The following is a 12,342-nucleotide window of genomic DNA, read 5'->3' as shown; positions in this document are numbered from 1 at the left end:
TAAATAATTCAACTAAAAGGGAATGCCCCTGGATGCTCATCTTGAAAAGATCTTTTTCAAAAGATTAGCAAAAGGCTGGCTCAGCATGTCTGAATTAGTTCAGTGGAAGAAAAGGCTGACACCTGCCCATGAGCTCCGGAGGCTCCGCCTTTCTAACAAGGCCATTTCCTCAAGCAGGGAGCTCCCACTGTGACAGAGCCACCTAGATGCTCCCGCAAAGGGAGGTCCCTCTCCGTGGTCTTTCCAATCCAGGCAGCCTAACAACAATGGTGGAAGCATGAAACCTGGGCATTTCTCATGGGCCAGAGCCTTGTCACATGGCCACGCCTGCTACAAGGGAAGCTGAGAGATCTACGTAGTCCTCACCTGGGCAGCTGTGTGCCTGGACAAAGCTTGTATTACCATGAAAGCATGGGAGAAATAGTACTGGGTGCACAACTAGTAGCCTCCACAATGCAATGCTGGGTGGGGCAGGCAGGGGTGAGGAATTTTTCCGGAAACTGTGAGCTCTGTAAAAATTTTACTTGGATGGTCCCAGACCTTAGATTAGTATATGGTTCCTAAGCATCCTCTCCCCGCCCCCAACTGAGTGAAAACTGCCACCAACAAGAAAGTGTCTCTTGAAGATGGTTGTCTTCTTCAAGGAGACGTGCACCACGCTGGCAGCCCTACTGACGGAACCACATGAAAGGCAGGAAAGAGATCCGGCACTCTCAGACCGTTACGTTAACATCTCAATAGCTCCTGGGTGAGCTACATTTGTTTCTCAGATTCTTTTTTGTTTTCTTCTTTATCTTCCCTAAAAAAATAAAATAAAATAAGATTTGAGGACTAGAGGAGGGAGAGAGACTTTTGTGTTTCTGTGGCAACAGTGTTTCTGAGACAAGAAAGGCCCTCTGACTTTTTCCTTGGAGGTGTGTGACACGCCAAGTTACCACGTTTAAACCACAGCCAGCAGAGGGGAGAACCACAGGGTGGAGATTCGTGCAAAGTACTCTTCTTAAATAGCATGGGAGCTCTCAACCAGCCCACTCAGCTATTTCTAAGAGGCTCTAGGGGAGAAAAGTCCCAAACGTCTGGTTCAAGAATGTTCAAGTAGCATTTCTTTGTGAATGAAGGAGAAAGGGGCTTTTGGCCCCAGGACACCTGTTACCTGATTTCTGAGCATCACCATCCCAAAAGACCTCACTACATGACTGAGAAAAAAGAGGGAGAGCTGGAGTTTCTGCCACAGGAAGTGGTGGTTTGAAATGGGAGCACAGGTGATGTGTTGAGAGCACAGACACATGCTTGCCTCCTGGCTCCATTTTGTTATTATAAAGCATAAGCCAAGTATGTCACTGCTGCTTCCCTTGACTCCTGCCTTGAGCCATTCAGAAGGTGACCCTTCATTCCTTCTGAGAACTTCTTATATTTAGCACTCTGTTAATTTTTAACAAAAGAAAACATGACAGTCTTCTCCCAGGTCCATTCATATGGACTCTAATTTAACCTAATTTAATTCATCAAGTACATATTGAATATCCTGCTGCCCTATATTATATCAGGTGGAATGGAGAATACAAAATAAAGAATAAGGTACAAGGCCTACCTTCATGAAATTTACAATCTAGGTGGGATTCTACAACTTACTAGATGGGAAAATATCATATTAAAGAAACTGCTTCTAGATTTCCTTTTTGGAAGGGAACAGTATTTGTTTAGGACAGTACCTTAATAAATGCTAGAAGCCAGAAGGTGAGAGCCCCAAAGGATCTGGGTGTTGTGCATGAGAAAGGGGAAAGATGTTGCTTGTACAGAAATAGAAAGAGAAAGAGAGGGTCTGAGCCTCTCAGGTAGTGAAAGCTGCCTGGTTCACAATGGATTCTGTGCCCTGTGACCCTTCAATCTTAAGTAGAGGATTTAAACCCACAAAATTCTTGGTGTAGGGCTTTTTTTGTCTTTGTTTCTTTATTTTTGTTTGTTTGTGGAAACTAATGGAGGAACTGAACCTTGCACCCAAGACAGCACAGAGTAGAGCAAGTGGAGCTATAGGAGCAAAGACTTAGAGGACCACGAGGAAATTCTTCTCAGAAATTATAGAAATCATGGGCAGCCTGACCTCAACATGCTTTAACAGTGGCATTTTGTCCATATTTATCTAAATTTCTAAGAGCATAGAGGGTCTCTGATGTTTAGTTTTCATATAAATACCATAATTAGAGAATAGCAACAAATGGATGAGCACCAAGTGTAAAAATACTTGGGCCTGCTATACAGATAGGGAAACTAAATCATAAAGGACTGCATGGGACTGAAGCATCTCCCGATATCAGTGAAGAAATTCCTTTGGACTTGAAATCAAACCTATCTTCTTGTCCTTCTAGTCAACCAACAAGAATTTACTGAGGACCTATTATGTACCAAGTGGAAAGAGAGCTGCAGAAGAAGTATAAGAGATGGTCTCTGGCCTCCTAGAACCCAATAGCTATTTGGGAAATTGAGGCTAGTGGAAGTAGTTGACATTTATTGACCACATGAGGATTCCAGGCATTGCTCTGGGCATTTTCCATACATTACTATATCGGTTCCTTGGAACCATTCTGTGAACTTATTGCTGTGCTCATTTTACAGATGAAGAAACTGAAACCACAGAGTGTACAAGTAGCCTATCTAAGGTCACAGGGCCAGAATCAAGTGGTAGACCCAGAATTTGAATCCTTCTTTCCAGCTCCAAGTACCATCACTGAAAATGGTCTCCATGGCAAAGATAATGCTGCCAAAACTCAGGTTCTAAGACACGTGACATAAACCACAGGTGCTGCAGGAGTCCCAAGGAGAAGGAAGAATAAGAACTGAGGTTGTCAGGAAAGGTGACATAGAGGAAGTAAGATTGGCCTGGATGTCAAAGCCAGGCAGGCATGGTGGACAGCTGAAGGTGCATGGGGAAGGAGAGTATGGGGTGGAGCCTGGGGCCAGGAATGGGCACGTGTTGGGTGGAGGGGTGGGGAAGGATGGGTTGTCTGCTCAGAGGGCTTTTGACTCAAGAAGTCCCCTGTGCATCACAGCCTGCCACTGCTTTCCTGATGGAGGCCTTGTCTCCAGAGTCTAAAACACAAACTGCAAAAGCTACAGTTCTCATTTCAACCAGTTTTGTCACCAACTTTTTCTACGACTCCAGGTACACCTGTCTGAGTCTCAGTTTCCTCCACATAAAATTAATTGGTTGGGTGAAATAAGCACTATAGTATACTTCCTTTAAGGTTAAAAAAAAAAGTCTATGGTTCATATTTGTATCCAAAAACTAGGAGAAAAATTACAGTTTGTGGAATATCTTTCAGCACTGTGGCCAAGTTGTCTCTCAGATCTAGCTGGGCTGGCAGAAGCTGATCACTTATGTCATAGGACAAAGGTCACAGATTGCTTTAATCCTCCTGAGGCCCTGGAAAGGACAGAGAGGGCTGGTGTTATCACATCCTCAGAGCCTCAGTGATGTACCCCAGTCACTGCTATTAATAGTTCATGTGGGTCGGTGGGCAGCAGAGCTGTCAGCATCAGGCACAAGGGAAGAGGAGAACGCCAGTAACTCGGCAGGTGTTACTGATGCAACTTTGTCATCTATTATTTTCCCGTTTTAGAGGCATTACCTTATTTGTTGGCTTCATTTTTTTTCCAATCTCAAATAAAATTTGGGAGAAATATTGTCTTTTGAAAGTATACAAATGGTTGAGTGTTTGTTCTCAAATCAACTATTGTTTTAGAAGTTCCCAAAATCCCTATAATAGAAGAAAGAGGAAATAGTCTCAAAATAAGTGCTACTGTAACAATTTGCTGCATCGATTCCGTAGGCTGATGAGGCACAAAGATTAGGCTGCTGGCTCTGTTTCAGGGGGTTTCTCCATGAGTCCCTTGTGTTGCAGCATCTCAGAGACCATGAGCCATTTAGAGTGGTCATTCAGAGTGGAGCTGTTCACAGGGTACCTCCAGCCTTAGTAGTGACTCTAAATTTTATGCTTTATACAAATTCAGGAGTCTTTTTAGAACTCTCTGCTTGCCCCTAACTTTTTGATCAAATCAGATGACTGTTGAAGTTGGTATCTGGCAGAGTTAAAACATGTTTAATTTGGGAAAGAGAACCTATAATTAAGGCATTCAGAAAGTTAGTTCAATAAGATTCCTTAAGATGACTTGATAATGTGAAAGGCCTAGGAAGAAAAAGGGAGAATCTTTTCAAATCCAGAAGGCAACTTCTGGTTAGATATCATATTGGAGGCCTACTTGGATCTCGGTGGGTTGTCTTTTATGAATTCATTGAGACTTTAGTGTGTATCTTTGGTCAACTCTGTAAACATCTGAATTGTGTCTGTGATCACTCTGTTCCTTTGTAACCCACCTCTTCCTTCCTTTCAATTTCCTCCCAATAAATCCATCCCAGGTTCAACAACAAGCAGGCTTATTCCACAATCATCCTGATAAGTTACCCTTACACATTAATGTTAACACCTAGTATTACGCTGTTTAGAAACTTTGTGCTATTACTTTACTTAGAACCCTAGTTCTTTAGGTTGGTCCCCACTGTTCATTACCCTAGTGCAACTTTTCCCAAGCCCATAGATCTCTGAAACTCTCCAAGAAGTCTGTCTTTAGTATTCAGTCACATTTCTACTCCTAGACCAAGCGCTAGTTTGTGAGGATCTTCATGCCTGCTTCCTTATCCATAAAATTGTAATAATGAGTGTACCTGCCTTGTAGAATTGTTGTGAGGATTCAATACATTAGTGCACACGATGCACTAAAAAATGTTTGGCCCATTGTAAGTGCTGAATAATTGTCTATTATTATCTTATTGAGCTAAATGTCTTGTTTACGGAGGCAATAGGTCTCACTCACTGTTTTCCAAAGTGTTGCTCCTGGTCCCAAAAAATTTGGTATAGAAAGAAAAGGGGAGAAAGCAGTAAAAGTTGCCTCTCTGATTTTGAGCCTGGGTGATTGGAACTGTAGGACTAATTTTAAGCACAAGAATGATTGAGAGGAAAACCTAAATGCTTTCCCTTCAGTTCAGGTCTGGTGGGTTCAACAGTTATTTGCATGGAAGAGCAATAATAGCACTATTATGTTTATTTTTAAACAAGAAAACCAGCTCTTTCTTCCTCTCGGTGTCTCATGAGAATAGCGTGGATGTGCAGTGACGGCACGAGGAGCCACCATGTTCTGTTTACCCAAAATGGATGCAGGATGCATTAGAAATTCCAAAATAGAGAAACTGGGCAGAGAGATTGACTTCGGAGAGATGAAGATAAGTTTAATCTTAGACATGTGGTAGTTGAGGTAAAAATAAAGCGTTTGGATAGAAAAATCTTTATGGAAATTAAGCAGCTATGGAAATCTTCAGTGGTCTAAAGCAGATCTCTAAAATGGTGGAAACAACTCTCCCTTGGGAAAGAATGTAGAAATAGAACTTGAGGCTCAGTCGTCCTACTTCTGTGCAGGATGTTTTTAAACTCACAGTACTTTTGAGATTGTCCTTTGACCTTGTTTTTTCAGAACCAAGTCCCCAGTGGGGACTGTATGCTGGGCTGCTCTTAGGGGGTGTCATTGGAGCCATCATGATTCTCGAAGTGGTAGTACTACTGTTGAAAAGAAGAGGTAGGTGTCTGACAATACAGAGATTCTCCTCAGGCTCTCTGTGGTAAGCCGGCGCCTCTCCCTACAAGCACAGACTTGTTCTCAATACTTTGGCTTTTGGCATGGGGCCACCTTTGCAAAAAACACTAAATAAACACATCCTGGGAACTTGCTCAATTCAGTCTAACTCAACATATCTTGATCCTCTCTACTAGGCTTTCGGAATAGAGAGAAGGGCCACAGGTGTCTAACGTGGGAGACATTATTCAGATAAGTTTAATTCAGTGTGACTAGCTGCCCGTGGGGTCCAGACAAGAGGCTTAACAGTATTCACCGGGAGCTGAATTCAGAGAATTTTTGGATCTCGTTCAAAAAATCAGTCAGGGAAGCATGGGGTGGGATCCCAGCACCTTTGCTGGATGGGTTGATGTGGATAAGTTAAGCTCAGTTTTCTATCCCTGGCATCTCACCATTTCCTTATAGTACAAGCCAAGTCTGATTGCCCCACCCCCACCCCTTGGGCTCTAAACATGATTTCTATCTGAATGACCCAGCTAACTCTTAGATGGAGGAAATGAGACAAAAGTAGGCAGCTGTGCTATGATCTAGATTTTTTTTATATAAGCAAAACCAACCCCAGAGTGCTGAGGTAAGGCACCAATGAAACCAATAAGGTGCAATTATTCTTCCCCTGCAGTTTTGGCCTCTCCTCCAAATGGTCCTGTGATTCAATGTCTCAGGGCAACGTGCTCCTCTCAGCCACACTGACTACCAACCCCCGCTGCACTCAGAATAGACCAGGAAAAGTGCTGCAGACAGCCTTCTCACGGTGAGGACAGAACCTCATCCTCGCACCACCAAGCTCATGATTGATCTCATCCTCAAGTAGGGCAGTGTCATCCACACACAACCTTCTTAGAAAAGCCCTTACCTCGGCACTCAGGGGTTGGTTTTGCTTATATAAAAAAAATCTAGATCATAGCACAGCTGCCTACTTTTGCCTCATTTCCTCCATCTAAGAGTTAGCTGGGTCATTCAGATAGAAATCATGTTTAGAGCCCAAGGGGTGGGGGTGGGGCAATCAGACTTGGCTTGTACTATAAGGAAATGGTGAGATGCCAGGGATGAGAAAACTGAGCTTAACTTATCCACATCAACCCATCCAGCAAAGGTTCTGGGATCCCACCCCATGCTCTTGCCTCAGCTACACCCTGCTGGTCACGTGGTTGTGCTTTGAAGGGGATGGTGATCCCATCCCAAAATTCCCTACCACCTTCCCCTGCACACATACCCATCCTCATCTCCAGTCACCATTTGTTCATTGTAAGCCAGTAACACACAAAACTCTGCCTCAAACCTGTGCTAAAATTTATATTTATTGGCTATACCCTCCACAAAACTTTGCTCGAGAGACTCCGTTGACAGGTTCTAATGGTATCATCTCCAGAATGCAGCCTGACTCTGAGGGTTTTTAAATTGACTTTCTGGGAATTTCATGTCCAAGAGAATACACTGGTTAAGAACAGGGGCTTTGGCATTAGAGAAACTTATAATCAAATGCAGACTTTGTCACTGACAAGGTATGTGATCAGACAAATGACCTAACCTCTCATCTGCAAAATGGGGATGATTTTACATACTTCACGGTACTCTAGTGGGGGTTGCTGAGTCAATACATGGAAAGCACCAAACACAGTGGCTTCCACAGATGGATGGAAGATAGATACACACATACATGCATACATATGTACATATATACAGGCTTAGACAGATTTCTTAATGTAGATGAATTAAAACACCAATGTTTAAGTCGTAAGGCCAGCAGAGGGCTGCACTGGACTACATCTGGAAACAGTGCCTAGAGTAAGTTTAAAGTACTTGAAGTTATGGTAATATAACTTTGCTTCAAGTAAGAGCTGAAAAGGACATTAAACAGCCTACACCCTCACTTTAAAGTTATGGTAAGAGAAGAGACCCACTGAGATGACATGATTTGTCCAATGCCACACAGCTTATGATGACTAGAATGTAGATGCCCTAATTCTAAGGCCAAGGCCTTTTTCATTAGACCCTAAGACTTTGCTGATTTTGAGTTGAATTGATCTTGCTACTGAAAACCTGTTTTTACATTGGGGAAAAAATGTGAGACTAAATTATCTTGATCCAATAAATTCATTCTCTTTTTGAGCAGTAACAATCAGCCCCATTTTTCCATCCATCTAACCATTTAGGATTGTCCCCCTATTTCTAAATTTCAGCCTGGGCTGACCTGCAAGATTGAAAGTCCTAGAGCAGTGGTCCCCAACCTTTTGGTACCAGAAACCAGTTTCATGGCAGACAATTTTTCCATGGACGAGGGTAGGGGGACGAGAGGGCATGGTGAGTGATGGGGAGCAGCTATAAATACAGAGGAAGCTTCGCTCACTCACCTGCTGCTCACCTGCTTTGCAGCCCAATTCCTAACAAGTCACAGACCAGTACCAGTCCACGGCCCAGGGGTTGGGGACTGCAGTCCTAGAGGACTGGAATCTGTTCTCTACTCTGGTTGTATATAGCACCTAGAAGAGTGCTGGGCAGGCATGTCTAACTTTGCAAACACTCATGGGTTTGAACAGAAAGGGTATATGTCACAGAACTACCTTGCACTCCCTCTGCTACCTCCAACTGATTCTCATTATCCTTGAGTCCACCCCTCCATTTTACACACACACACACACACACACACACACACACACACATGCACACTCGCTTCTCAGTCAGGATCAACCCTGACGAAACAAGTGAAGTTGGAACCACCAGTCACACCATACCCACACTCAAGCAAGAAAATCACATTGACTTTCCTTGAATCCTCTGAACTTCTTCAGTGACTGCCCGTCATTTTCTCCCCAGGGTTCACACCCCTTTTGCAGCACATTCCACCATGCTCACCACATACACACTAACAAAAATGTGCTGCTCCTAAATGCTGTTTCCTCAGAGATGTGCTCCCAATTTTTTAGGAGGTTGAATTTATTGCTGTTAAAATAAGTCTACCCTAAAGACTGTAATTTCCTGTGGGGAAAGCCTCCATTGCCTCTGCTGGACTTTGTGACAATCCCTTAATAGGGTTCATGCTTCAGCTTGTCACCTTCCCAGCATCCTCACTGCTGCATGATGTACACAAAGGATACCACGCAACGTTAGAAAGAACAAGATAGATCTACTGCACTGGCATGGAAAATGTCCTCAACTAATTTTAAGTGAAAAAGTCAAATTATAGAGAAGTGTGTATAGAATGACCCCATTTGTGTAAAAAAAAAATCTATGTAAGTATAATAAATGTCTGGAACTGCACTGTCCTATATATTAATAGTAGTCATTAGCACATGTAGCTTTTTAAATTTAAATTAATTTGAATTAAGTAATATTTAAAATTCAGTTCCTCAGTTGCATTAGTCACAGTTCAAGCACTCAATAGCCACCTGTGGCTATGGCTGTATTAGACAGTGCAGATATGGAACATTTCATCCTCTTGGAAAGTTCTTTTGCACAGAGCTGATCTACAAGGATATATATCAAACTTTTGAAGTGGTTACTTTGGGAAATAAAATTGAGTTGGTTAATGGGGGAAGAGGGCATACCTTTTACTTTATGCATCTCTACACAATTTTAATTTTTATAATGAGAATAAACTACCCGTATAATTTACAAATTTTTTAAAACTGGCTAAAAATTAAAACATTCTGCAACTTATTCATTTCCAGTTTGAAACCCTAGGCCCTTAGCAAAATTTCCAGATGGTGAGCAACAGAATGACATTGTTGCTTTGTTTTCCAAATAGTCCCGGGTGTATCATCTCTCCTACATGCCCCCACCCCTCCTCCACACACATACCAAGTCTCTCAGAAACAGTGAGGTGAGAAAGCTGTGAGTGAAGCAACATGCTAGCCCCCAGAAAATACAAAACAGGTATAACTAACTGGCCCTGCCCTCAAAGAACTTAGAATCGTATTAGGAAACCAGATATGCACATCAGAGAGATTAAAATAACTGAATGGCACACCAATGAGAGCAATGCCTAAAACACTGGGCATTTACTATGTGCCAGGAGCTATTCTAAACACTTTACAAGTAATATTTAACTGTCACAACAGCCCTGTGAGGCAAGTGTTTCAAATCCCATTTCACAGGCAGGGAAATAGGCCTAGGGAAATCCAGTAACTAACCCCAGACCATATGACAAATGTGCAGGGAGGTTAGGACTCAGTACTTTGTTTCTACAGTACTCTTGGGGAAGGTGGGTATGCAAAGGAGAGTAAAAACTACACAGGTCTGAGCAGGGAGTTCATGCTGGGCACCAGAGGGAGATAACCACTATGGTTTCTTTTCCCCAGGTAAAACGGACCATTACCAGCCAACAAAGGAAGCAAAAAGCCTTACTATCTATGCCCAAGTCCAGAAACCGGGTGTAAGTTCTATACTTTCTTTGAAGTGAACCTGTCATGTTTCCCAAAGGATTCTTGGCCAGTCCACCTTGCATGTCTGACATCCGTGGGTTCTAGAGAAGAACAAAGTAGGGAAGCAGAAATCAAGGACAAGAGCTCTCTTGAAGGTCATGACACTTCAGTGTCATATGGGACTGTTTATTATTTGAAACAGTGGGAAACACTGTAACTGGTGATCTGTTTCTTCATAGCAAAAAAAAAAAAAAAAAAAAAAATGAGGAAGCTGGAAACACGTGAGATATGACTCCTTCCAGCTCTGGCATTCTAGGACTTGATGGTCCCGGTGTCACCAAACTCTTTTCTTTTCCAAGGAAAAGTGTTCAGGCTTGAGGAGAGAGGGGAAGGTCTGGAAAAACTATCATGTGACATGTTGGACTGAGCCAAGTTTAGGTATTTGCATAGCACAAAGGGGACATGGAAGGAAGGATCTTGAAAATTCCAGCTACAGTAGGGTTGAAGACAGATACGCAGACTGCAGATAGAGGAAAGTGAGACAGTGATAGAGTGATCATTGAACTAAGAAGAGAGGGATGGCAAAACTGGAGGTATGGTGGAACTGAGGAGCAGATAAAAGGAAGAGATAGGGAGGCTAAAAGGGTTGTAGTTAGCTGTGGAGATTTTGTAGTTTTTCAGATATGAAGGCAATTCTAGGTGATTTATAGGCCAGAATCTGGCCATTGGCCATTTGGGGAATGAGGGGAGGCAAATTCTGGAGTAAAAGGATGTGAAGGTAAAGACAGCTTTGATTAGTACCTTAGAAAATTGCATCAAATGACTGTGAATGCATTTCTGAGAGCCAGGAGATGGACTTTTGGACGAAGCTCTTATTTCTTCTGTCCCCTAGTGGCCTGGAGGGTTTATTACACAACCCATCCTCATTCCCTCTGCCAACCAAACTCCATTTAAATAGATGAGTCCCAAGAGTAACCCGCCCCCCCATCTACACATTTAAGTAACCCACTTCATCTTTACCATGTTGTCTTCCCTACTATTTCATCCTATGCTGCTAGTATCCCTCTTTCTTTTTTTCTTACTGTGAAGCATGACATATATACAAAAAAAGTGTACAACACATAAATATCATCTCAATGAATTACTCTTAAGTGCACATCTTGATATCTGGTAAAGCAAGTCTTCCCATTTTATTTTTCTTTGAGAGATTTTAGCTATTCTTATCCCTTTATACTTTCACATGTATTTTATAATCAACTTCTCAAGTACTACCAAAAAAGTCCTATTAGGATTATGTTGAATCTATAGATCTATTTGAGGAGAAATTACATCTTTCAGTATTAAATCTTCTAATACCATAAAACTACCACCCAGATCAAGGAACAGAACATGGCCACTACCTCCTGAAGATCTCCTGTGCTACTTCTCAACCACTGATCCCTCTCTCCTTCCCAAAGATAACCATTGTCCTGACTTCTAGAAATAGAATTTAATTTTCCCTCTTTTTTTGAACTTTATAAAAATGGAATCCTTTATTCTTTTTCCTATTGTGTCTGGTTTCTTTTGCTCAATTTTGCCTTTATGAAGTTCATATATGTCTTTGAACTTAGATAAAATGCATTCATTTTCATTTCTTTACAGAATATCAGTGAGTTTGTTTATACAATTGACTATTGACAGACATGTGGGTTATTTCAACTTTGAAGCTATTATGAAAATTGCAGGTGCAAAAAAAAAAAAGAAAAAAAAAGAAAATTGCAGCTGTGAACATTCATATGCATGTTTTTTGGTGGATATGTTCACATATTTTTGCTGGGTATATACCTAGAAGTCGAATTGCTGAATCATAGAGTATGTATATTCTTAAATTGACTAGATAAGGCCAAACTGTTTTTCAAAGTGGGTGTACCAATTTACTTTTCTATCAGCTGCACATGAGAGTTTCAACTGCTACACAATCTAACCAAAACTTAGTATTGTCAGTCTTTTTAATTTTAGCCCTGCCAATGGATATATCTTGTTATGGTTTTATTTTGCATCCCTCTAATTATTGAGGAAGTGAAACAACTTTTCAAATGTTTATTGGCCATATTAAAATCCTCTTTCTTAAAGCACCTGTTAAATCTCTTGCACATTAACATTTGAATTTTAGGCTTTTTAATGAATTAGTTATAGATTAGTATAAGCTTTTTACATATTTTGGATATGAGCCTTTTGACAGTTGTATGTTAGCAAATACCTTCATCCGTCTGTGGCTTGCCTTTGCAATTTCTCAGAGATACCTATCAATAAAGAGTCA

At 41.6% G+C, this 12,342-nt stretch overlaps 1 protein-coding gene across 4 annotated transcripts in view; it reads left to right on the top strand.

Moving 5' to 3' along the window:
* The window catches only part of SLAMF1 (signaling lymphocytic activation molecule family member 1), a 36,015-nt gene that overhangs the window by 15,659 nt on the left and 8,014 nt on the right, over positions 1–12,342 (top strand). Inside the window, exons 4-7 of one of the 4 annotated variants that reach the window (XM_045547109.1) lie at positions 5,524–5,625; positions 6,364–6,410; positions 6,709–6,731; positions 9,971–10,054. In XM_045547109.1, the coding sequence (XP_045403065.1) occupies positions 5,524–5,625; positions 6,364–6,410; positions 6,709–6,731; positions 9,971–10,054 (256 nt within the window). Of the gene's footprint in view, positions 1–5,523; positions 5,626–5,819; positions 5,910–6,363; positions 6,411–6,708; positions 6,732–9,970; positions 10,055–12,342 lie in introns of those variants that run through there. The other 3 variants (XM_045547105.1, XM_045547106.1, XM_045547107.1) reach the window with 3 other exon arrangements.

The sequence above is a fragment of the Lemur catta genome, chromosome 3 (assembly GCF_020740605.2).
Source record: "Lemur catta isolate mLemCat1 chromosome 3, mLemCat1.pri, whole genome shotgun sequence".
NCBI classification, from domain to species: Eukaryota; Metazoa; Chordata; class Mammalia; order Primates; family Lemuridae; genus Lemur; species Lemur catta.
Note: the sequence above shows the minus strand (reverse complement) of the source record. Positions and strands in the feature narration are given on the sequence as shown.